The 27,644-nt window shown below is 42.9% G+C and overlaps 1 protein-coding gene across 4 annotated transcripts in view; it reads right to left on the bottom strand.

Moving 5' to 3' along the window:
- DCLK1 (doublecortin like kinase 1) overlaps positions 1-27,644 on the bottom strand; it is a 352,892-nt gene that overhangs the window by 81,340 nt on the left and 243,908 nt on the right. For 2 of the 4 annotated variants that reach the window (XM_023519275.1, XM_023519276.1), the window contains exon 4: positions 10,738-10,854. In XM_023519275.1, coding sequence (XP_023375043.1) covers positions 10,738-10,854 — 117 coding nt within the window. Of the gene's footprint in view, positions 1-10,728; positions 10,855-27,644 lie in introns of all 4 variants that reach the window. The other 2 variants (XM_012811600.2, XM_012811601.2) reach the window with 2 other exon arrangements.

The raw sequence follows: 27,644 nt of genomic DNA, 5'->3' as shown, positions 1-27,644 counted from the left end.
TATCCCAGTTGATAGAAGACTCACTTGCCATGCACCAGTCAAGGCACTTACCCTTTGATATCTGCACAGAGGAATGTATGTGTGTATATATAATTTCATTTAACTCTCACAGTAACTCTCTCAGGTAGTCAATATTATTTCCCCCACGTTTTACAAATGAGGAAATGGGCTCAAAGATGCTGAGCAATTTGACCAAAAAAAAGGAGGAGGGACAGAGCCCCCAAATCTAATCTAAACTAGGTCGTCCAAAACATGACTCTTGGCCGAGGACGGTGGCTCACGCCTGTAATCCTAGCTCTCTGGGAAACTGAGGTGGGTGGATTGCCTGAGCTCAGTAGTTAGAGACCAGCCTAAGCAAAGGGAGACTTATCTCTACTAAAAATAGAAAACTAGCAGGGTGTTAGAGCCCCAGCTACTTGGGAGGCTGAGGCAGGAGGATCCCTTGAGCCCAAGAGACTGAGGTTGCAGTGAGCTATGATGACACCATGGCACTATGGCCTTGGGCAACAGTGAGACTCCCTCTCAAAAACAAAACCAAACAAAAACCCCTCTGCCCTCTTACTTTCACCTTCCCCCTACTTGGCCAGTCTGTGAGCCTACATGGAAATCCGAGACCTAAACTACAGGTGCAAGCCACCCCACCTAGACTTGCATTTTTAAAAGCTCTCAAGAGCCCTTTTCCAGTCAAGAAGCAGATTAGAGGGGAACAGTATCGGGTGCCTGGACATCCCTTGGGCGTATGTCAAGAATGTTGAGGAAGGAGAGAGTGGAGAATGTCTGCATTTTGTGGCAGAGAAGCTCATGTGGCAGTTTAGGGTGGCACTACAGGGGTGGAGGTGAGGAGCTGAATGGAAATAGTCCAGACAGTTTTGTAAAACTATAGGACTTGATAACTGACTGAATGGGGAAGAGTCAGGTCTAAAAGGAGGAAGTCCAGGACATAGGGAGTTGGGGCACACTGAACTAAAGTGCCTTAGGTGGGTGGCATCGATTCTACAGTGCAGGCTCATGCAATTTCTACTATTTGCCAAAGACCAACAGCTAGAAAGTAGTAGGGAGAAAACCAGATATCATGTATGTCTTACTCAAAAAACATTGCCCTCTTCCCATTAGTGGCCTATCCTGGCACCTCAGGGCACTCCCAGAACTCTCAGCCCATCTGTAGGGCTGAGGAATCTGTTTTCTTCTCTACCTCACCTTTATTTAAAGCTCCTAGACTCAGTCCTTCTGCATGCATTGCCATCTCTCTGGACAAATGAAACTCTAGTGCCAAATAAGTCATTTACAATCAAATACTTTTGGAACACAGCCTGCCTGAAAGTTGGGAACAGCCTGTATTTTTAGGGTCAGAGTTCTGACCAGACTCTTCCTCTTAAAGTATTAGCAGCTTCTTAAAATGGTTCTTGACATCCAGAAGGCATTACACATCGTATTGTTGAATAAATTCACTGCTGGAATAAATAATTTTCTTTGATAAGGAAGTTTGACAGATGTATCGAGTTCACTTGTTTTTCATTCCATAACACCAGAAGTCCCTAAGTACTGATGAAAAGGGCTTTGTTACTTATTTAATAGAACTTAATAAAACTCAACTTATATTTCAGAGGCCCGTATTAAAAAATTCTTTACCTTGAATGGGAGAAATTCAACTTAACAACACAGCTGTTTAATAGCCAAGCAGATCAAACAATTAATTATTTCATCTGAATTCACCAGACTCTGAACTAGTAAAGAACTAACTCCTTCCACCCAGTTCTGGTTTCCCTTGCTCAGATCAGTCTGAGTACATTTTGCTTAAATCCTGTTATTACTTCCTTGCTCTGGAAGTTACCTGTTTGTTACCTCTTGAAAGAGAAGTGCTCAACTTTGGAATGTATTATTCACACATACTCTGATGATCCATTACCTAGGTGGCCACCAAAGCACCATGGACGAAATCTGACTACACTGAGGACACCCACAACTCCTGCTCCATCCTTTGAAAAGGACCCTTTATCTTTTTCAGCTTAGCTGCCTCCTAGGCCTTTCGGGGATCCAGCAGCATATGTTGTTGTATAATACTCCTCATGAAGGGTCCAACTCTACCTTTTCTGTCATCATTTTAGACAGCTGATCCCACTCTTTCTCACTAATTTGAGCTGTGAGTCCCAGTTTCTAGATATCAACCAATTGGTACAGGCTAGACTCTTCTCTGCTCCTGAGGTGCTTATGATTGAAATAACAAAGTTACTCTAACAATTCTAGAATTTGGAAATGCAAATCAAAACCACCCTGAGATATCACCTAACCCCAGTAAGATCAGCCCACCCCATCACAAAGTCCAAAAGTTACAGATGCGGGTGAAGATGTGGAGAGAGGGGAATACCTTTACACTGTTGGTGGGACTGCAAACTAATACAGCCTTTTTGGAAGCAAGTACCGAGAATCCTCAAAAAACACAAATTAGATCTCCCATTTGACCCTGCAATCCCACTACTAGGCATCTACCCAGAAGAAAAAAATCATTTTACCATAAGGACATCTGCACTGGATTGTTTATTGAAGCTCAATGTGGAAACAACCTGAATGCCCATCAACCCAGGAATGGATTAACAAACTGTGGCATATTTATACCATGGAATACTACTCAGCCATAAAAAATAGGGAGACTTTACATTTTTTGTATTAACCTGGATAGGGTTCAAACACATTCTTCTTAGTAAAATATCATAAGAATGGAAAAGCAAATATCCAATATACTCAGTACTAATATCAAGCCAGTAGATGACCTAATATATACCCACATAAGAGAAAAACTCAATTCAATTCAATTTGGGAAGAGAGGGGAAGGGAGAGGGGAGGGGATGGATGAACCTCCCACTGAATGGGCACAAGGGTAGATGGCACACCTTTGGGGTGCAGGACACAACTACAAGAGGGACTCGACTTAATAAGTGCGAATATTGTAACCTAGTTGTTTATACCCTCATGTTAACATGGAATTAAAAGAAAAAAGAAAAATTAAAAAAAAGTTCTAGAATTTGGAAATACTTGGCTTACTTTCACTAACTCATTGCTCCTTTTAAATGACTTGACTTGTGCACATGTTAATTTAGGAAGCCCTTGAACATTAAGAGTTTCTTCGTTTTATATTTGCATCCTAAAAGTCTCAGACAACAAGTGAAACTTGAATGTTTTTAAGTGTCTCAAAGTGGTCTTGAAGTCAGAGAAGTCTCCAAGCAAGACTAACTAATTAAAAGGTAAGCGACTTTTTGGACATGAAATCCACCTTGCGGTTTCTCTATCTTTCAGCACTTAAGGCAGCTAATTTATTTCTGGAGCTGCACTTATCAGGATGATAGGAAGCCATGTGTCTGCACATCTGAGTGTGTCCTTGGGTTTAAGGAGTGGCAACGCAGGCGCGTTGCCAGGGAGATCGGCTTTCAACTCCCTAATCATGGAGGAGGCTGTCTGTCGAGTGCTTAAAAATTTCCTTTTCCAGCCCTTGTCCACAGCTTGTCACCTTTCTGAGAGAAGGAAAAAGGGGGCAAAAAGCATATGGAATCAGTTGAGACCAAGATAAGAGACACCTATCTAATAGAGGGAAGAAAAAGTGTCTTTTCCCTACTTGTAGTTTTGTGGGTGCTCACCTCATGGGTGAGGTGTCACCCTGATTTTCTCCACGTGTCTGTTTTCTCCTCTTAAACGGAGACAAAAGGTCCGATTCAAATAAACCATCTGTGTAGAACAACAGGAAGGAGAGGTCATGGCAGAAAGGGTTAAAGGGACATGGCGCTGTGAATTTGTTTGTTTAATAAATATTTATAAAAAGGCCTAAACCTCAGGAAATCTAGGCCACTTGAATAGCTCCTGGGACTTCTCAGTTCCTCCACATGGTCAACATTTGCCAAGCAGTAACCCAGAACCCCAGTCAGTGGAGACAACACACAGAGATCTGCTCTCAGAGACCTAGTAGGATGGCCAGGTATGTCACCTGCAGCCTGGGGGCTGACTCAGGGGCTACAGGACTGCAGGGCAGGGAAGGCCCTCAACAGTGTGGAGCCTGAGGAATGTTGCAATGGTCAGTCGGACCCAAGAAGGTGCATGGGCTTTGACTCCTGGAGTGAAGACATTTTAGGTCAAGTGACAGGAATAAAGGCAGGACGTGCATGAGCCCATGTGCTATCTGGGGCAATTTAAATTAGGAGGGAGCACGGGTCCAGGGGAGCAATGGGAGAAATGGCTGGAAAGGAAGATGGTCTTTCACCTAAGAACAAAGAGTCCAGACTTTATGTGGCAGACAGCAAGCAAGCTGGACACAGGGCGGATGGGAGGCATGAAGGACAGAGGCTGGGAGGAGGCCAGGACACGGCGTCTGTAACCTGTAAGAAATAGAGAAGTCCCAGAGCAGTGTGGAGGCTGGAGGCTGGATGGAGAGGGAGCATGGTGGCATCGCCAAGGAGGAGCCAAGGAGGCTGGTGACACATTGAACGTGGACAGGGAGGGGCGAAAGGCGTCCAAGATGATTTTGAATTAAAAAAACAAAAAACAAAAAACAGTATCAACTTGAGTCCTTTGATGGAAAATTATCACATTTGTAGATCTATATCATGAGACCCAAGGGCATGCTGTGGACATACAGGCTGGTCAGGCACTACGACACCAAGGGCCCAGCTGGACGAGGGCCAGGGGCTGAGCTGCGCCCGCCAGCTGCTATGGAACAGCTCGGGGCTGTGCCTGGCGGCGTCCCTGGAGCTTCCCACAGGGACGGCCGTGGGCGACTCTCCCAGACGAGGCCCACTGCTCGCTGCCATCTGGTCGCACTGACTGCCAGTTCCTTTATAGGCCACAGTGGTGTCCTCGTTGTGAACTCTATGACCTCCTTTTGGTTCTCACACTATCTGTCATTTCAGTGTCACACATTTCGGGCCTCTCCCTCCATCTTGAAACTCTGCCCCTTGAACTTCTGTACCTTTATCCAGCTCTCTTCCTGCTTCTTCTGATCTGCTTTTATAATCACAGGCGATACCCATGATTCCATTTTCATCTTTACAGATCCCTCGGTGGGGACAGAGATAATACATTCTATTATTATTATTATTATTATTATTTGAGACAGGGTCTTGCTTTGCTGCCCTGGCTGGAGTGCAGTGGCATCATCATAGCTAACAGCAACCTCAAACTCCTGGGCTCAAGTGATCCTCCTTCCTCAGCCTCCGAGTAGCTGGGACTACAGGTGTATGCCACCACACCCCACTAATTTTTCTATTTCTTGTAGAGATGGGGGTCTCACTCTTGCTCAGGTTGGTCCAAAACTCCTGACCTGAAGCAATCCAACTCCCTGGGCCTCCTGCAGTGCTGCGATTATAGGCTCAAGCCACCGTGCCAGCCCCTATTTCTATTATTGAAGTTACTACAATATGCTAGAGCAGCAGTTCTCAACCTGTGGGTTGTGACCCACAGGAACTGTATTAAAGGACTGCAGCATTAGGAAGGTTGAGAACCACTGTGCTAGAGAGTCTCACAAATAGTCAGCTCCCATCTCCTGACTCAAACTCAGGACCTTCCAAAGGACCTCACACTCTGCATGTCTAAAATGAAACTCATCCTCACCCCCACGCCTCGCCTTACACACCAGCTCCTCATCTCCAGTCCCTCTCTCCTCTTCCAGCTTCACATCCAGCTAAAATCCTGGTCTCTTTTCCTTTCGAAGTCTCCCCCTCCCCCAGCAATGCTGACCATGTCCTTCAGGATGACAGCAGCAGCCTTGCCAAGCCATCCTGGCCCTTGGCTTTTCATGTGTGGCCATCTTTTCTATCACTCACTATGCCACTCTTAGTAAAATTCAACTGTGATCTCTCACTGCCCTTGAAAATAATCCCCTTTGATCTTATACTTCCACGGCCCAGTGCGATCTGACCACATCCAACTGGGCTGCTACCATCTTCTCCAACCCTTTCCTAGAATTCTGTTCTGCATTTTTACTGAACTAGTAACTGTTCCCAAAATACACCATGTTCCTGCACATCTTTGTGTCTCAACTCACACTGGGAGGGAATGTCCTCCTGGTCTTTCATAGGTGACAGGATTCTTCAAGTCCCAACTTGTAAATCCTTTTCTCTTGGAAGTGTTCTCTGACTCTATTAATGAGATGGAGCGCTTGCTTCTTCTCAGTTTCCACATTCAAATATGTTTAGATGCACAAATACTGACCATTGTTACAACTGCCTCCAATATTCAGTGCAGTAACATTGTGTATACAGGTGTGCAGCTGAGGAGCAACAGGCTATCCCACACAGCCAGGGTGCACAGTGGGCTATCCCATCAGGGTTATGAAAGTGCACTTATGACATCGGCACTATTAATAAGGGAGTCACCTTATGACACATTTCTCAGAATATATCCCCATTGCTTTGTTTTGTTTTATTTTGTTTTTGAGACTCACTCCGTCACCCTGGGTAGAGTGCTATGACATCATAGCTCACAGCAACCTCAAACTCTTGCGCTCAAGTGATCCTCTTGCCTCAGCCTCCCAAATAGCTGGGATTACAGGTGCCCACTACAACAGCTGGCTATTTTTAAAGATGCAGTCTCACTCTTGCACAGCTGGTTTTGAACTCCTGAGCTCAGGCAATCCACCTGCCTCAGCCTCCCAGAGTGCTAGGATTACAGGTGTGAGCCTGGCCTAGAATATATCCCCCTTGTTAAGTGGCACATGACTATGTACGTTTGTCTCCTAACTAGAATATTCACAACTTGAAGGCAAGGACTATAGTTTAATCATCTTTCTATCCTTGGAACCTAATACATGTGTGGAACACAGGAGCTACTTAGGAAATATCTAATTAACCTGGGGCATTAACATTGAGAAATTTACACAACAGTTGGTGTAGGGTGCTGTCCCGGAGGAGACAGTAAGTCAAGATAACAGCTCAAACCTTTGAAGAGTATCTTTGGAGGTCCTGCTGGGGGTTTGGTGGGTTCAAACAAAGAGAATGGAAGGAGGGCTGACCTTATATGCAGCAAGAAATGCTACAACCACAGGGACCAACCATCAACCTTTGCGGTGCTCCTGATGCATTTTGTTCTCAACAATTCCCTGGAACCCTCAAATCCAAAAAGATGCTCCACAGAAAGTATAAGGCTGAATTATCTACACCAAAGGAAAACTCTGAGCTAAGAATTAATAGCTATCAATCTTTCTTTGGAGGTGTTTGATTCCAATTAAAAGAATTTGACAAACTGGACTAGTGAGCTGACAGAAATCTTCTTTCTTTTGCAGTTTTGATTCTTGACTTATCTGCATATGCTGCATAAACTATCTTTATATAACTGAAAAAAAAAAGAGAGAGAGAGAGACTTTAGGGTTTCTAGAGTCACACAGAAATAGGCTTTAAGCCTAGGGAGTGCACAATGGTGCTTTAATCATGGTAGAAGTTAGCTAAGGCACTTGGCTTTTCACTTTCAGATGCTCATCCTGACATTTCTATCTCCCAGAACTGCTGGTCCATGGTGGGTTCCTAATGAATATTGAATAAATGAATGACTGCTGCCATGAGTGTTTCTACTTTCTCCTATGTGTTTCTAACGGGCAAGAAAGTATATTAGCTCGTGCTTGAATTGATGGGTGTAAAACTCCCACAAGGAGCTCAATTATGTCTGCCATTGCTTCTCTAGACAGAGATTGTAAATAAAGGGTGGCATTCTATGAGAAAAAGTTAGCTATCTATCTAAATGGGAATTAAAACTAAAGCAAACACATAGATTTATTAAACTCCACTGGTTTTCTAAGGAATCTAAGAAGTCTGAATTTTGAAATTTGTAAGTTTTAAGGATTTCAGTAAAACAAACAAACAAAAAACCCTTCAATGGAGGCAAACATGGGTTTCTTCTACTACTTTTGATATTAAGAAAACAGTATAGGCCAGGCGCTGTGTGGCTTATTCCTGTAATCCCAGCATTCTGAGAGGCCAAGGCAGGTGGATTGCTTGAGCTCAGGAGCTTAAGACCAACCTGACTAAGAACGAGACCCCATCTCTACCAAAAATGGAAGAACTAGCTGAGCACTGTGTTGGTTGCCTGTAGTCCCAGCTACTTGAGAGGCTGAGGCAGGAGGATCACCTGAGCTCAAGAGTTTGAGGTCGCTGTGAGCTATGATACCATGACACTCTATGCAGGGTGACAGAGATTCTGTCTCTCAAAAAAAAAAGTGTCACCTAAACCCAGCAGTTGCTAACTGCCTACAGCTCTAAAAAATAAAACTGCTAAAAACAGTAACAGTAAAAATTTAAGATCTACAGTGCACATTGATTCTCTTGGGATATCTGTAATTTAAGAGACAGAAGAACTTGGCTAGCCACTCCCTATTGAATGTATCCCCTCACATCTGATTGTTTTACTTATAGTACATGCTGAGAGGAATGATTAAGTAAAATTTGCCAATGTCAAAATTTATTTAGATTGGGAACTAATTTTTTAAAAAATATTTATAATTTTGAGTAGTATTGATAATGCTTCAGTTAATGTAGGACCTCTTTCCCCTTCATAGCCTTCCAGGATTATTAAACAGTTGAAATTTTAGGGGGAACATGCTGGCTAGGCCCATGACCTGGTTCTCCCTTACTGCTCCATGAGGGTTCATCCTACATCCCAGGTTCAATCTGAGACAATGAGGAATGTTCTTTGGTCATGGCTGTGCACCCTCCAGAGAGCTCAATTTTCACCCATCAGCTGGTTAATGAGCAAGTTTAGGTCTTCCAAGGGAGTTTTACATGTAGCACTTCCAAGGTCACTCTGCCATTTTCTGGAGGTCCTCATCTCTGTGGTGTGTGGTATCTGTCTGGAGGGTAGGACTTTCCCCAATACTCCACAAAAGAGATGATCTCTAGACAGTCTCTTCTCTCAAGTGACTAATCTCTGAGGCCAAATGAGGGCAAAAAGGTAGCAAGATGGAGTTGACGTGTGGTACTCCCTTTGCTCATTGCTCACTTGGTCTACCCTTCAAGGCATCTAGAAGTCTGCTCCCATATGAGGGTTAAAGATGGACATTGTCACTGAGAGGCAACCAAGGAGGTGGAAAGGAAGTCATTTCTGTCTTGCCAATAAATGAAGATGAGCAAGTTATATTTTCCCCTCCAGGTTATCCAGAGCCAAATGACTTTCTGTACTTAACTTCCTTTCTGTTATCCATAACCCAGTGGTTCTCAAACTTGGGTGTGCATCAGAATCACCTGGAGGAATTAGGAAAACTCAGAGTGCTGGGACCCAGCTCCAGAGTTTCCAATTCAGTGGGTCTGGGAGGGGCTCAAGACTTCACAGTTCTGACACACAGCCCAGTGACGGTGATGCCATTAGTCTGAGAACCTTTGCACTCCCCTGCTGCTTCTCAAAATGTGAGCCATGGACTACCTGACCACATCCATCTGGAGTACTTGCTAGAACACAGGTGTACACACTTAGCATCTGAGGGCCTGGGGTTCAGGATGACGAACTTTACCAAGTTCTCAAGTGACTTTCATGCACTCTACATTTGGAGTCTTGGTACCTACCCCTTCAGCAAAGACTCATTTTAGGGTTACGCCCAATCTCGGTGAGTGACGCCGCAGGAATGGAGGAGTTCTCAGGCAAACCCTCGAACTTGAGGAGCAAACAAGCTGCATCCTGAGGGTCAGCTGTGCTCTGAGACTTAGTCCTTGACCAGCAGTGATGCGGACTGTGCTGTGGGAAGGGGGCAGTAACAGCCCACCACCGCCACCTTACAGTGAGTGTTGGAGGAGAAGGGGGTCTTTTAATACCTGTCTCAGAAACAGAAGCATTTGTAAAACCCCCAAGGAGAAGGCAACTCTTGGAGATCCAGGTTGGGCTGGGTGGTCTAGCTATGTAATGATTTGTAATGATGCACCTACTGGCGTATTCCTTCTTAGCCAGCCACAGCCTACATCTCTTTCCATACCTGAGCCACACTAGTGAGTCCAGGGAGCCCTCCAAGTAGGCACCCAAAGTCTCTGTCTTCATGAAATCAGGCAATAATCACATTGACATTTGCAACCTTTGACAATTCCAGCTCAATAATTTATATCCTTTAATGAATTCCCTTCAATAGTGACACTGACCTTATACCTAAGACCAAACATACACATAAGACACCCGACTGACTCATGTCAGTTTTATGACCAAAGAAGGAGAAGGCAGGTCTGCACACACTGAGCTCATCTTGTGAGTACCCAGCCTGCTCCAACACCAGCTCTAGAGCCCACCCAGAGGCAGACTCAGGCCAAGGTCACTACTGCACTGATCCTTGCCCTCTAATCTCAGTCTCACTGCTTTTAGCTCCAGAGCCATGAAAGGAAATTGAGAGCACAGCCAAAAGTGCGTTAAACAAAGGTTCAACAAATACACATCAGAAATTTTTCATAACCCAGTCCCAGGTGGAATAAGTGCCTTAACAGAAACTTTTAGAGCCTGAAAGACTAACTTCCATGGTAGAAATGATAAAAAATGGTAATGTGCTTCTATTTGTGGGCAAATCTGGGTTTCCTGAGTCTTCACCAAGCAGGTTTTTTTCCAAGCTCAATGCTTTTTCTTGCAGCCAACATGCTAGACTCCAGCAAATCTGTTCAGCCGTTCTAACATGTTCTAAAATTATCAACCGGAACCTACACTATCTTAAAAACCTCACGCTCTGAGCTTCACACACCCTCTGCTCATCCTGCACCAGAAACAAGGCAGTTTCCACAGAGTCTCTGCTGCTGCCTTTACCTGAGCTGGTTGAGGCGGGGGACTTGCTGCGCCTGGAGGGTCCTGGGCTCTTGGTGGTGCTCCGGCGGGACGATGAAGCTATTTTGGTGTAAGAAGTGGACTTCACCACTCGACATTCTGGGGATAGAACAACAAACACACTTCATTACTGGGTAATAGCATAGGCCCACTGAAAACGCACAATAAACCTGAAAATAGAAGCAAGCAAACACACAACCATCCTCAGCCACCTCTACTTCCTGCCAGCCAAATGCTCGCCTGTGACCATGGAACCAAGAAAACATGGAGGAAGGACAAGACAGGCTTCTTCAGACACGGGAGCAAGTAACACTCCAAAGCCTCCTGGATTTCCTTTTCAACAATAATATTTTGGGAGATTGAGTGTAACTGGCTGATAAAGGGGTGTGTTTGCCGGATCTCTCTCCGCCCACTCCTAGAGTTATCTGTGCATGTGCATCTCTCTGAGGATAAACTGTTCATTCTTCCAGAAAAATGTTAAAAGGAAGGTCAACCTCATAAACCAAGAAATATGGAGATGGAAGATTCCATGCATCATGACAAGGCCAAGTTTATTGGCCCTGGAGGCCCTCGTGGGGATAGCCGAGGGTCTTCACAATGTGAGGGAAATGGCAGCATTTGCTTAGAAGAGGAAAAATCAGTGGAGAGGTGGTATTTCCCCAGACAAGGGCAGAGTGGGAGCCACTGCTCCACGTAGAGTTATGAAGCACCTGTAGTGGGTCTATGTGATGGCTGTTGGCTTGAGGATGATGAACAACTTCACTTTCATTAGATGTAAATCCTCAGTGTTGTGTTCATTAAATTCAATGCTAAGCATCTTAAATCACAAAGAACTTTTGATTTCTCTCTTCATGAGCTGCACTAACCAATTTATGATGTTGTGTAAAGCCACATATTTTGTTCTCAAGAAACCATGTTTAATAATTAAAAAGAGGCTCGGCAACTGTAGCACTAGCCACATGCACCAGGGCTGGTGGTTTGAACCTGGCCTGGGCCTGCTAAACAACAATGACAACCACAACATCCTTTGGGGAGAAGGGTCTATAAACTTCTAGAATGTTTTCTATCCATGTTATCCCCCTTTTCACACTACAATATCTTGTGAGCCTTTCCATGTTGTCATTTAATGGCTTGCTGTTGAGCATTTGACTGCATGAAATACCATTATTTACCCAACCAAATTTCTCCATTGGACATGTAACTGCCCTTCAGTATTTCACTATTATAAATACTTAATAATATACCCTTTTAAATGAGTGTGTAGTTATCCAATTATTTTCTTAACATATATTTAGTCTGGCACTCAAAATTTAGTTTCTAATAACTAGAAACCAAGGGCATATTGGAGGTTCACAAAAATATTTCCTGATGCTTTTCTTTTTAAATAATTATAAGTTAAAAATTAAAGAAAAAAATAAAAAAGTGCAATCAATGTAACCTACCTCTTTGGACCCTCATTGAATCCCCAACAATGAGAAAAAGAAAAAGGAAGAAAACCATAGCAACACACATATTCTTTGCCCTCCGATATTACCACCATTTCCAATAGTGTGTGGCTTCTACTGTAGTTTGTGGAAACTTATATAAACACATGCATGCATAACAAATTTTTGCTTGCTTTCTATAAAACTGGCAAGATGTTGATATATCTTATATATTTTTCCTACTTATTACATATCATAATCATCTTTCTGGTCAGTACATAGCAATCAAAATCCTTCTTCTAAGACCTTCATTATCTTTTGTAATGCGTTTATGACACAATTTATTCAATCATTCCCCTCTTCATGGATAAGAGCCATTCCTTATAGTCCAGGTTCTTCTTTATATTTTCCAAACTTAACAAAAAAATTTAAGCTAACTAAGTATTGCTGAATAAAGCAGGTTTAGTGAGTTGAAAGAGAAGCACTTTTTAAAAACTCCTAACAAAAAATTTTCAAAAAAATCTTTGCCAGTGTCTAAACAAAAATCAGATTTCATTGCTTGAATCTGAATTTATTTGAGTGCCACTAAAGGTGTACTTTTTTTCACAGGGTATTAGTGGTTTGTATTTCTTCTTTTACATGACAATAGAACCTCCACAGCTGACCACCTCCCCACATTGACCACCTCCTTAAAGTTGACCTAATTCCATAGATGGGACGCCACATGTACATACCAGTACAGCAGGCCTAGTTCCTTATGTTGATCACCTCTGTATGCTGACCAGTTTGTTACGGTTCCTTGGGTGATCAACTTACAGAGGTATTTACTTATGTCCTTTGCCTATAGGTAGTTGAAATTTTCTTCCTATCTGTTTGTAAGAACACATTCTATATTAAAATTTATCCCTTAGTCTATCATGTTATATTTACCTTTGTAGCTAGTTATCGAAATATGTTAACCTTTTAAAAGTAGTCATCTTTTATTGTAGCTTAAAATTAAACTACTTTAACGTTTCCATTACACATTCTTAAAAACTATTTTAACAAAGAACTCATAATAATTCCAGATCTAATTCTAAGGCTTGACTTTAACATCAAAATTTTTCTTCCCTATTCATGCAATTTCAAATACTCCAAGTTCAAAACATGTTTATTTCTTCTATACACTCTGAATGGCTCTATATAAACATCTTTTCCTATTTTTTTCTAACATCCAAACCAACAAAGTGGATGATACTGTTTAGTAAGAAAGGAATGTGAAGATACATGAAGTACAAAGGTTAGAAGACTAGAAAAAAAGATAAGACATAGAGAGAGCATCTCCTGGAGAACTTCACGAGTTGAATTAAAGCAAAAGAAGAAGAAGGATTTTTAAAAAATGTTAATACGTAGTATTTGTGGATTCCTCTGCCTGTCTGCCTAACCCAAAGCAACAAGGAATTAACCAGGGCATTGCAGAACCAGCCCAGTCTTCCCCAACATTTACCTGGGCCAATGTTGGCTGTTCTGGTCTGCCCCAGTGGCCCTACGATAGATTTCCATTTCTTAAAAAAAGGAAAAAAAAATCTATACACCTGGGCATATCCCCAAAAATAAAAAATAGGAGTAACCAAGAAACAATATTAATAACATCGGAAGATATGATCAGAAATGCCATTCTGATTGACCATTCACATGGGACAATCATGCCTAAAGTTGTGTCTGCAGAGATTTTAATTCACAAAACAGAGCTTTAGAAGGTGTGATTCCCACGTTAGCTCTGTCCATACAGTTGACAACACATCCTGCAGTTTGTCCTAGCTTCTGGACACCTGCCTAGCCTTTTGGAAACCCTCTAAAACCGCACTGAATGCCATGACTGTTGCCAGTCTGTGGGCATGCTTACAATTACACTGAATCAAGTGCCCACTGTGTGCCAAGTGCTGAGAGCTACAGGCATGATGGAGAACAAGGCAAATTTCTGGAGCTTGAAACACCACCACCTGGTAGCGGTACACGGAGCCTTTTCACCAAGGAGACCTCTTTTTGCCAATTTTTATTTCCTGGGCCTCATGTTTGGAAAATGTTGGTTTATGCAACAAATTCTTCTCAAATAACATTCTGTTTCCTCATTTTAATAAAAATCAAGACTAGATGACCAGAACTTTTTGTTCCAGGTCATGAACGTTTGTTTAGAGGTCATATAAATTCAAAAAGCTCAGCATCTAGTTAGCAGGAACGAATAGTTAAACTAGAAAGCTACCAGATGGTGCTCACTGTTAATAACACCCATCTGTGTGCCGCAACATGAATTAAAAAGTTGATTTTAGGGTCTGTGGCAATGCTGTTGGGGCACAGGTGCCAAAACTGCGAATTATGGCTTGGACCTCCAGCCAGGACTCTGGATCACCATAATAGACCACATCTTACTGCACCAAGTTGACATTCTCCCAGCTACCATAAAGAAACTAGCTATTTTGTTTAGGCAGTTTACTCTTATCAGAGCAAATGTAGGCGTTTCGTTAGGTTTTGGAAGCATTGAAAAGAACTTGTGGGCTTTGCCAGGCTTTCAGTTTCCCATTGCTTCTCTTGAACTGAGTTCTCACCATATTATTAACCAGTCAATGTTATTCATGTGTTAGTCTGCCTCCCCTCCCCCATCCTCCACCGGGTACTAACCAGATCCAGCCATAGTAAAACACACATAGTAGATGTTCAATAAATATCGGCCTGGATTGCTACTGATCCTGTTCCTACTGTGTGAACTCTTAGTGTTCACAGCACTAATCCAGCCTCTTATTGTACATGAGGAAACGGAATCTCCAAGAGCCTGAATGACTTATATCAGAACCCAGGTCTCTATGAATTGGTGGTGACTTCCTCACCATCCACTATCGGATGTGTGCCCTACGCAAGACACAAAGCTGGGGAAATTTCTATCCATGCTTATGGTTGGGGCAGACAAGTGGGTTCTGATAGACCAGGGGAGGATGGCAAACAGCTAGTTCTCATATCAACAAATTGAAAATTCAAGATACTAAAGCTACCTTTCTATCAAGATACTTACTACACACACACACATACATATACACATACATATATGCTGCAGTTTCTATGTATATTTATATATACATATATATATATATAACAATGAACTCTTTCAGAAGGGAAGTTACAATGAAGTGATAGCTTAGAGGATCATGGAGTCTGAAAGATAATCACAAATATTATAAACCTTGTACCACTTGCCTTTAGGGTAATAGTGAAGCTCCATAAGTCATACTGGGGATTAGAATAATTCTAAAAGGCTCGGGTTGAGTAACGGAAACAGAAGTAAATAATTATAGTAATTGCTTTTCTTTTTCCTAGTGTCAAAATAAAGCCAGTTGAAGAATATTGCAGTGCTAAGCCATAGATTAGAAAAAAATGAGTCCAAAACAACTCCAACCATTTTTCCAATCTAAGTTTATTTTAATTAATTTAAGTGGGAATTGTTTTTTATAATGACAAAAACACAGTGAGGAAGAACTAATGTGAATTAGAGAGAATGCCAAAATCCTCATCAGTTTAAAACCACAATTTTGAAACACTGTAAATAAAATGATCAAAGTGGCCTTTCTGTTCTCCTGAAGGACATTTTCATAGCCTCTGGCAGGGAAGAAAACATCACCCTCTGTCTTCCCTCACACTGGGACATTTGCCTTTGGAGGCAATCACTTCTCCATTCTGATCCTTCTCGCCAACCCTAAACTGACCTGTTTTCTCTGAAGTCCACATTTCTGGGGCTGTGGAGACACCGGACAATGCAAATGCTCCTTAAGAAAGATGATGTTGAAAACCTGCAGACAAACCTCTGGAAATAAACTGCAAGATGGTAATCTGTCTTGCTACTAACGACCACATCCTACCCAAAGTACAGCAAGTAAGATCAAACACATGATTGGCTCTCTGGTGACAAAACCTGCCCTAGCAAGCTGGCAAGGCTTAATTAAACCTTTGCCTTATCCGTATACTCATAGATCTTTGAGGCGAAAATATTGTTCTCCACACTAACACTATACAACATTAGCTTTCCAGAAGTTCTGGGGATTTGTTAAACTGGAAGTTAAAATGTTTCTCACCTTCACTTAGGACCCAAACTCAAGAACTGGGCATTCTTTGATGGACAGATTTGGAGAGACAACCCAGATGGGGACGTGTAGGGAGGAGGTGGAACATATTCTTTGGCCACATTCCCGGTGGCATGAGAACCACCACTTAGGCAGATCCTCCCCCCACTCAAGAACAGTTGGTAGGTAGGCTGAAGTGTTACAGAAGGTGCTGGAAAAAAGAAACCCTTACGGAATTCAACTGCAGGCACCAACAGCTCACCTGAGCTCCTGAAGTGTTTATGCATTCAAAAGTGCCCATCTGTACCTTTGGGGGAATCTTGAACAAAGCAAAGGTGAAGTCCCCTGAGTGTCTAGACAGTCTTGTTAACATGGCTAGGGAATATTCTTTAAACAAGGAGTATTTTTACTCCTCTAATCTCTTTTTAAAATCAACTAGAATAAAAGCGCTTTCAGGCAAAGGACTTTCAATATGTCTCGGCTCTAAATTCGGAACTGTTAAGGTAATAGGCAAATTCATCTGGAAGGATCCATCATGAGAAGGAGATGCTTTGTGCTTTCTGAGTATAAAGACAAGCTTCCCCTTAATCTGGCAAAGGTACAAAGTCTCCAAATGGAACAATATTCCTCTCTGTCGCTATATGCAAAAGAGTGAGGAAGCACAGTCAGTTCTAGAGATTTTTTATAAAAATGGCACCAGTTCAATGACAAAGAGAGAGAACTTACAATTCTGCTTCTGTCATTCTCCAGGAGGTTGCCCTTAATATGTTCATAGTCGCCAAGGTGGAAGGCACCCTCCTAGAATACAAGGCTATCCATGGACACTGGTCAGCTCCCTCCTCCACATGGGAAATGTCTGTCTGGCTGTCCAGCTTCCCCTTGAGCACCTCCCAGGCCTGTGGGATTCACTGTCCCCACTCACCATCTTCAATTCATCCCCAGCCTGTCTGCATAGGTGAGCTGAACAGTGCACTCCTGGTATAACTGACAACTAAAGTTTACTTCCTATGGAAATATAATGATTTTCATACTTCCTAGCAGCATTGCAGGAAAATGCACAAGCAGGTTCCCTGCAGAAGGGGCCAGCTTGCACCCCCTCACCCAGGTGCATGCTCCAGAATGACTGAGGCCTGTCCTCTGTTTCTGAGTGCATGCAAAAACATGAGTCCACGTATTTTCTGAGTGAACCTGGCACTACAGTTAAGACTCCTATCCTGTGGGGTCCAAACAAGTGCTACTTCCCTAAGCTCCATATGTGACTTGTCTGGGATAAGAAACAGTCAAGACTGTAACTTTCTAAACCACAGCTTAAAAAAAAAAAAAAAAAAGGGGTGGAGCAGACTGAATTAGAGGCAAAGGCATCCATTGAAGTGGCTGAGCTGGAGAGCAAAGTCCCAGAAACCGAGACTTTAAAAGTACCTACTAAAAATAAAGACACGTATGTCCAAACCAGCGCCTGAACTGGTCCACAACTTTCGGGACTAAGCACCCCAGATGGTGCCCACGTGCTCTTGCACCTGCGCAGTGGGGCTCTGGAGGCACTGGCTGAGGGCTTATGTAACATCTGTAGAAGGCTTTGTGGTGTTGGGATTTTCTGTATTGACATCTCAAGAGTCACTGCTCAGACCTACTGTTTTGAGTAATTCACCATTCCAAATACTTTCCTTTTCCCTAATAGCCAAATAACAGTGAATTTTTCCCTACAGAACAGCCCAGAGGTATGCAGGGGTCCCAAGGAGGTAAGTGGTTTTGATGCAGGAGATTGCCTAGCAACCCAGGTTCCGACTATCTTATTCCTGGCATCCCTAACTACTTTCTCTCTCTCTTTTTTATTAAATCATATCTGTATACATTAATGCATTTATGGGGTACAAAGTGCTGATTTTATATACAATTTGGAATGCTTACATCAAACTGGTTAACATAGCCTTCACCTCACTTAATTATTGTGTTAAGACATTTATACTCTACACTTAATAGATTTGACATGTAGCCTTGCAAAATGCACCACAGGTGTGGCCCCCTGTTTACCTTCCATCCATCCAACCTCTCCCCTCCCCTCTCGTCACCCTCCTTTTCCCTCCTTCATCCTGGGCTATAGTTGTGTTTTATCTTTCGTATGAAAGTGTGGGTGTTTTTACACTGGTTTCATAACAGTACTGAGTACATATCCCCAAGTATTCTCATCCACTTGTTCCCAGTTGGCTCACCTTCCCATGTCTGAGTTTCAGCCTGCAAAAAAGGGAGGAAAGGAGGAAGCCCTCCAGACACTGTGCCTTGTTCTGTCAGATCTTCATTTCCTAAAACTGATGCTGTTCTTTCTTCCCACGTGTCAACTGCACTGTTAGTTCCAGTTACATCCTTGGTCTCTACCCACTAAAGGCTAGTTGCTCCTCTCTAGTTAGGTGACTAGAAATGTCTCCACACATTGCCAAATGTCCCTTGGGGGACTTACTGCTCCTGGACGTCTTCATTAGGCAACATTTCAGAATGAAGCCCTCAATTAACTCTTACATTCTTCCGTGGTGGTGCTAATGAAGCCATGGCTAACCACCTGCCTGAGCCTCTCATCAATGCACTGTGCACATCCTCTCGTCAAGTTTGGCCTATATGAATGGATAGTTTGGGCTCAAATGCATCCACTGCAATACAGGTGATGCAATTGGCAAGGTGGAAAATCTTCCAATAGTCTGTTAAAACTGGATCCGCACCCATTTCTTAATCATCTCTGGAACATGGACACATGGGGCCTTGAAATGCTGGTGGTTTCTTAGTCAAGAGTTTGGAGGACATAGAGGTTATGGGGGTAGAGGTTAGAGAAAGGTGAGTTCCACACTGCCCTGTCCTGAATGCAACACGGCAGAGGGGCCTGGAGCATGGCCTGTGGCCAGGCTGCTCTCCAAGTAAGGTCCTCTCCCTCCAGGTGCCACTTTATTTCTGCAATGACACTTTTGGAACCAATTCCCTAATGGTGTTCCCCAAGCCTTTTCAGTTGTATGCAAGTACCCAAGCAGGAGACAATTGTTCTTAGACATGGAGATTTGTGTGAATTAAAATAAAATCTTACCCACTCATCATGCAACTAAATGGATCTCCTTTTGGCCCAGGAGACCCCAGACAAGCTTTAAAGCTGAGTTGCTGGCCATGAGGAGAAGGGAGGTCAGACACTCCTTGTCAGGCCCTTTCCCTTTTTGAGTTACTCTTTGTAACAATAAGACACTAAATCATGCAAGATCATGCTTAAACCACAGGCCATCAATTTATTTAAGAGATCACTTGAGGTTTGATAAATATCCAGGCAACTCGTCTCTGGTAAACAGAAATCCTCATCTTAAGTTCAGACATTCTAAGCCTTGAGAGAAAGCCTGATTTCTTTAACCAATTACAACTCAAAGAATCTTTAAAGCTATCTGTAACCTATAAGTCACCTGCTCCCCTCCTTGGACATGTCCTGCCTTCTGGGGCAAAACAAAGGCCTGCCTTCCACCTATCGGTTTAGGAACTTGTGCCTAGGCCATGTGTTCCAGGTTGGTCACACACATTGGCTCACAATAAACTTACTTAAATTGTTTTACAGAGTTTGGCTTTTTTTTTCTTCATTAACATTTTCAACTCTTAAGCCTAGCAGCACTGCCTCAAAACAACACATTCATGTAGCCTTTAGCTGCTTTGAAGTTGGGGTCTTGTCTTTCTGAATCTGAAGTGTCAGTAGTTGATATGTTTTTTTCTCCATAAGACCCCAACATCTCCAGCCTTAAAATACTTCCCAAAGGCATCCTTTTTTTTTTTTTTCCTCCCTGTGACTGTGAATTGTCCTCAGCTATCCTTTGACTGGAGTTTGCTGCCTCTTCTTTGGCCTACACAGCTTCACCAACAATCTTCTTTATTTTTTGAAAGTAAAGCAGCTACTGAAATGCAGAAGCCCCACCCTGGATGCTCTGAGCTTCTTGTAAAAATCTGCAGGTCTTCAGTGAGAGGCTTGGACCTATCACAGATACTGTGCACTTCCCTCCCACATCACTCAGCCCTCAGGCACCGCCTTCTCAGTCTTCCCTGAAGTCTGATCAATTTGAGAGACTGAATATCCAGATGGACAGAGCCTGGACTCTCCAAAAATGCTGATCCACAGAGCCTCCAGCAACCTGCCCAGGAAACCAACCCTTTTTCTCTAACAGCAAGCTAAGAAGGCCACCAACTGCAAGGTGGATTTGTAGAAAATCAGACTGCTATCTCTAGTAACAATCAGGAAGCCAAACAAAACGCCTCTAACAATCAGTCTCAAATGGCCAGGACTTCACTAATAACTGACAGCCCTGATTTTTGTTCTCACTTCCAACTCAGCACCAACTAGAAAAAGTTAAACATCCCAAACCAATCCCAAAGGATGCCCCACTTCCGGTTAGCCTGCCGGCAGCTCCCCCACACTGGTGGCAGCATCCGCCCAGCACACCTTGGCCTTCCCTTATTTCCACCCTAGAGCTTTCCCTCTTCTCTGCCTGTTTCTGACTCTCTGCTGAAAATGCAAGTGGGGGGTGCCTGACTTTCTGCTATAGCAGGTGCTGGGGCCTTAGCTGGTTCTCATTTGGGCGGTCTTTGCTTATTTCCATGGCTCTCCCTTACCTGTGACTGCAGCACTTGGCACTACGGCATGGCAGTGGCAAAATTCTCTTTCTCACTTACTCATGTCTGAGATTTGTTGTGGTCACATTGGAGGCTTTCTGCTAGTTAGTCCCCTAGCATGAGAACAGGCATCATTTCTTTAGCTGACCATAAAATAAAGTAGTACCATGAGTCGAAGGGCATGTCCTGTGAAACAGGCTTATCCTTACCTACCAGAGTCATGACAATAGCCCACAAGGTTGAGGAGACCTACTGAGGAAGCATGTCCACTCTCATACTTATTCTGGGTCCATGCTCATTGGCTGGACTTGTGGGCATAATGGTGCATATTATCTGAATTTCTGTTTCTCTTTACCTTTTCTCCAAAGTGTATATTTTAGTTTCTTGTAGCAGCCAGAAGCAGGCGGAGCCTGTGGCTCAGTGGGTAGGCCACTGGCCCCATATACTGAGGCTGGTGGGTACGAAACCGACCCCTGCCAAACTGCAACAAAAAAATAGCTGGGCGTTGTGGTGGGTGCCTATAGTCTCAGCTACTCGGAGGCTGAGGCAAGAGAACCACCTAAGCCCAAGAGCTGGAGGTTGCTGTAGCTGTGACACCATGGCACTCTACCAAGGGCAACAAAGTGAGACTCTGTCTCTTAAAAAAAGAAAAGAAAGAAAGAAATTGCAACAAACTTGAATGTAATCATTCACAGTTCTAGAGGCCAGAAGTCAAAAACCATGATGTTGGCATGTCTCTCTAGGGAATAATCCATTTCTTGTCTTTTCTGGTTTCTAGTGGCTCCAGGAAACACATCAAGATCACCTAGATATTCTAACGTGATCTCTTCATCTCAAAATCCTTACCTTGATTATATTTGCAAAGATCTGATCCTTTCTTCACATAAGGTAATGTTCAAAGCTGATCTCTTTGGGTGGCTCCTACATTGTGTACAATATAACTTTAATCCAAGCTTTTCTTGAGATTTTTTTCTCAGGAAATCTATTGTTCCTCTACTGCTGAGAAGCCTTCCAGGACTTCTTATGTATCTTTGGGAATATCCTTAGTGCAGCCAGTAAGGCCCCTGTATACTTCAGTGCCTCTCTCTTCTTTTCTCTGGATGTTTTATTCAGTTTCGTGAATGTGCCAGGTGGGTACCAGAACATTAATTTCCCTGCAGAAGGAACAATTCCTCCCTTTCCCCCTCAGCTGGTTAACTTCTGCTCATACTTCCCTGGTCGACTTAAATTTGTTCATTTTGCAAATATTTACTGAGTCCCTATAGTTTCAGGTGCCAGGATCCAGTAGGAAATCAGCAGGCAGGGTACCTGCTCTCACAGAATTCCTACTCCAGTGGAGGAAATGGGCCTTACAAAAAAACAAGAGCTGGTTTTATGAATGATGTGCTGAAAATTAAAAGGGATAATGTGGTAGTGAGTGGCTAAGCAAGTGGTTTCTCTCTGTGGGTGATCAGAGGTCTCTTGGAGTAGGGGACACTGAACCCGAGCTCTGAACACAGGAGGAGGTAGCCTTGGGTAGATTGAGGGAAGAGAGAGGGACAGGGAGCGGATCAAGTCAGGATGGAAAAGAGCAAGTGCGGGGCTTGGGTTTTATTCTAAGCAAGATGAGAAGTTATAGGAGGGGTTTAAGCAAGGGTATTTGCTATAGTTTGGATACTGAAAACCTCATATTGAAGTGTGATCCCCAATGTTGGAGGTGGGGCCTGATGAGAGGTGCTTGGGTCCTGGGGGAGGATCCTTCACAAATGGGCTGGCACCCTCCTTCTCTTCGTCTTCCTCCTCATGGTAGGGAGTGAGTTCTCCCTCTATCAGTTCCTAACAGTTCCTCTGGGAGTTCCCCCAATAGCAGATTGTTAAAATGAGCCTGACACCTTCCCTTTCTCTCTCTCCCCACATGACATCTGGATTTGCTGGCTGCCCATCCCCTTCTGCCATGACTGGAAGCAGCCTGAGGCCCTGATAAGATGCAAACAACTGCACCACGCTTCTCGTGCACACCCAATAAACCTCTCTTCTCTATAAATTACCCAGCCGCAGGTCTTCCTTCATAGCAACATATGCAGGCTAAGACAGCAGACAAAGCTAACTCTAGCTGGTGTGTAGAGGAAAGAGTTCAAAAGGGCTCATCTAGGCTTGGCCTAGGGTGCTGGTAACAGAAACAGATAGAAGACAATGACTTGGTTAAGAGTCCACCAAGCCTGCGGATGGACTGCGTGAAGACAACCCAGCTCATAGGCTCCTGCCCCTCTTTGTCAGCATATTGGTGCGTCCTGCTGAGGCCCTGACGTCATGTGCGAAAGCACAGGAAAGACCTAGAATCTAGAATGGCCTACAGTCTTCCTGCAGGATACAGGGAAGACTTCCCAGCTCTTTAAAAATGCAGATTCCTTGCCCTTCCCTGGACCTACTGAACTAGAATCACTGGAGATGGGGCCTGAGGCATTAAAAAAACAATTTGACCCTGATGGTCTGGGTCCACAGGCCAGAAAGCTTTGGCCATTTTTCTGGGATACGGATACAAAAAATTGCTAAGAGAAAGCCAGAGGTTTAGGATGTGAAGTAACTGGGTGACATAGCATTTGGGAAAAAGGACTAAACTGAAAAGTATGGGGAGATAAGTTAGCAAGACGAATCAGTCTTAAAGAAGCAACAAGTATCTGCTCTACTTCAGATTTTGTCCCAACTATAATCTGCAAAAGCAGGAAACAATCATCCTGAGACCCAGCTGAAAGCAGACTTTGGAAGAAGAACAAGAGTTCGTGTTTACTGACGATTCACAATCACCTGGTTTTCATTAACTAACTAGGTGATGACGGGAAAGATCTGAAAGATAGTAAGAAATAAGAAATAGAGAAATTACGCAAGAGCTGAGGGCTAGAAAATGACTAAGAATTCCTCCTGGAAAAAAGAAAAGGACAGGAAAGAAACCACTACCACCAAAGGAAAAAAAAAAGGCTTAAAAATATGAATTGAAATACAGGGTGTCCCGAAGTTGCCTCCAAAGTCACTGTGTGTAAAGAAAATGGGCAATTGTAGCCAAATGTACTTCATTTACAAAATATTCATTAGAAGAATTTCCAAAGAAATGGTCAACACATAGAGAATATTTTGCAAATATTTTATAATTACAGGTTCACCCTGTAAAATGTGATTAGTTCTCTTTTTGGGTAAGGCTTCTTTTATACCTGATTTTATCCCACTCATAAAGAAAGAAAGGATAAAATACACCTTTGGCCCAGTGGCCCCGGAGCTCAGGTGTCCACAGGCTCCAGTGAGTCCTATATCAGAAGATCTGGGGGAAGGGGTAAACAGTTTACCTTTAAATGTTTAAAAGGTAAAACATTTGCAGTGTCTGGGGAGCACACAGTGATGACAGTTGAGAACTGCAGGTGTGTCACTCACAAAGGGTAAGCTATTGTTTTGAATTATCCTGTGCCCCCTGAATAGATTATGACTGTCATATCTTGGTTAATAATGGGCTCCCCTCTTCTTCCAGCAAAACCAAATTGCAACCTCTCTGCTGTCCAACAGCTGGGGTCATTTTGGCTCAGAAAGTACTCTGGCACCTTGCTAGTCATTTGTGCATGCAACAGCAATTTCAGCATTACCTGGGAGCTTGCAGAACATTGGGCCCTATCCAAGACCTACTGAATTAGAATGTGCATTTTACCGGCATCTCTGGAAGAACTGCTCTAGCACTGTGGCAGGGAGACCTCAGATCAGCAGTTCTCAAATGTTAGTGAGTATAAGAATCATCTGCAGAAGCATGTGAACAACAGGATTCCTGGGCCCAGTTCCTGGGGATTCTGATCTCAAAGGCCAGACCTCTGCACCTTAAACAAACTGAGTATGATTCTCACACTTAAGGAATACTTTGAGAAACGAGGCCACAGATAGTAATAAATACAATAAATCCTTTCTAACTCTAGAAAGGATTACATAATGAACACAGTCAAACATTTAATTTAGAGAACAGTATTTTATGGTAATGTTTCCAGACTTCCCTGATGATAAGAATCACTCAGGGGTGACTGTTAAACACTCAACTTTCGAAGCCTTTTCCCCAGATGTTTTAATATGGTGAGTCTGGGAATTTGTATTAGGTACCTTGAGTGGTGCTTATAATTAAGGAGGTTTGAGGGGATTGCTTTACTAGAAGGCACACATGCAAGGAAGTTCCACTGTTAAGAGCAAAGTGGGCCTGTCTTGTTCAGGTGATTGGCAGGTCAGTTAAAGTAGAAGCACCAAGCTCTTGGTGGAAGGAGAGGCTCCTATATAAAGGAAGCTTCCAGAAAGGCACATACTCTCAGCTACATGTTCTGTGAAGTAGTCATCAAGCTCAAGTGGGACACAGACTGTCCTCTAGGAAGGGTTGTCTGTGTTTAAATAGACGTAAGTAAGCCTTATCCTGAGAAAGGACCTTCAAACCTGAGTCCACTCTGAAACTTTGAGGGTCACTGCTTCCTTGGTAATTCTCCAACAAAAATCATCACTGAGCCCACACTACCATCTCAAGTGAAAAAAAAAAACAAAACTAAATTGGGAGACCAAGAACAAAAACTCTTAATTGTAAGACCATGAATAACATTCAGATTTTTAGGCAGAAGAAAATAATCAGAAAGTCATAATAAAAAACAAGCTGAAGTCACCTTTGTTTGTTTGTTTGTTTTTAAAGAGAGTGCATGACAAGAAAAATGATGTAAAAATGAGCAAAGCCTCATTGGGGCAGAATTTAATCAAGAGGCTTTACTCTCAAGGAATAGGAGTAACCACAGAGGCCAGCAAACTTAGCTGTTTCAGGGAAGAGACAGGGAACACAAATATGTGTGCTTGGCAGAACACAAAAAATCCAGAACTGAATTAGGCATATCTACCCAAGAACTTCAAATTCCTATTTATATATATTATTCAGGTTGTTGGAGGTCTGTCAGCCCATCATCTAGAACTGACAATTATCCGGGCCTGAGAGGATGAAAGCAATGATCCTGTGATGATTCTATAGTCTGAAGAAGCAAACAGTTGGAAATAGTCTGTGACTGTTTGTCAATCACAACTATCATGGTGATAGTATCAAAAGTGTTCTGTACCCAAAATAATGGTACCACCTCAAGGAGAGAATTAAAATTGTAGTCTAAGTTCTCTTAGACATCAGGGATAGCTGCTAGATAATAAAGGTAGAATAGCTTCTTGAGAAAGCTTTCATTTCCTTCCAAAGGATACTTAAAAGTATGGCAGCCAATTGCATTTTCCCGCAGTGGTTTAGATATTGCCCTAAATATCGGAAGGCTTTGGAATTAATGACTTCTTGGGGGATTACAGAAGTATCTACCCTAAAGAAACAAAGGATGTTCGCAGAAGTCCCCCATTCGTGGTGCACAAGCAAAGCCTTTCTAAAAGTGTTCTGAGGACAGCCACCTGGGAGAGCCAGTGGAGAAATTAAATTAAACGCTGCATACAAATTAGTTTTTGGTGAATCAGTGACGCCTGTGGGTTTCTAGGGTACTCTTTGAAGAAAGTGACATAAGAGAACTATGTAAACAGGGATGAAATAAATTCTTTCCTTTTCATTATAACTCAGTACTTGAACCAGACAACACCCACATGCTTTTGTAGAGTCTGTCAGTGGCTTTTCTGCCACTCTTGCAGCTCCAGAGAAAAACAGCAAGTTAGTTTATTTCATATAGAGATTAAATAGGGTAGATTTAAAAACCCAGAAACAAAGTCTCCCAGGTTTAATGTAAGATACATTTCTAGAAGCTACGCTTGATAGGATCTTTAATAGAGTATAAACTTCACCAAGATCACTCTTCCTTCAGCCCTTCTCTGAGCCTGGCTGAGAAAGCAATGGTGCTTTCTGCTGGAGCCCAACACCCCCGGACATTAGCTTGGGATACAGTTGGAAAGGAAACAGATTTCTGAGTTGCCTGTATTTCTGGCAAAGTAAGAGTTTATCTCTGTCAACAAATCCTGAAATCTACATTGGCAATCATGTAAGTGACATGCCTTTGAATGATGGCATATGTTAATAAATTACTTGGGGAAATTATAGGCGGTCCGAGTGCCACAGGTGACCTATTGGAGTGAGCAAGGAGGTGAGGTGCATACCTGAAAGTGGCAGAATCAAGCAGAAATGGGCCTATCTCCACATTGGGCTGACTTGCTCAGGTAAGCAGCTGCAAAGGGTCTTTGAGTACAGGGTGGAAGGGTTAAAATTATTCACAGCCAGCCAAAGTATTTGCCATCATTTATATGAACCATTGTCATGTCTGTCCTCTGGGTTTGTGGCTGTGTGATCTGGGTTGCTCAAACTCCCAGGGGAGGCTGCACTGGCTCCTCATCCCTCTCCTTTTGGCCTCTCCTTTCTTGGAAGAAGAGACTGTGTGGGAAAGAAGAATGAGTAAATAGGAATTCTGGAAATTCTGGTCTGGGGGACAATGGCCATTAATAACATTTTTTAAAATTATTATTATTTTTTTTTTACATATACATGTGTTTACTAGGTTTCCATTTTTTGCCTTCACAAAATTAAAAAGGCTTAAAAATAACAATAACAATAACATTTTTAAAGCAAAATTTCCAGCTTCCTAGTCTATGAAAACCTAGAAAAAATTATTTGGGAACTGAACCCCTGAGCTTAATTTAATCTTTTCTTTTTTTCCACATCTGCAACAGATATATATATTTTTTAAAGGAATGGATTTTGAGGGGTGGCGCCTGTGGCTCAAAGGAGTGGGGCGCCGGCCCCATATGCCAGAGG

The sequence above is a fragment of the Otolemur garnettii genome, unplaced genomic scaffold (assembly GCF_000181295.1).
Source record: "Otolemur garnettii isolate 467f Iridium unplaced genomic scaffold, OtoGar3 scaffold00167, whole genome shotgun sequence".
In the NCBI taxonomy this organism is placed as follows: domain Eukaryota; kingdom Metazoa; phylum Chordata; class Mammalia; order Primates; family Galagidae; genus Otolemur; species Otolemur garnettii.
This window is presented reverse-complemented; position numbering and strand designations above follow the sequence as displayed.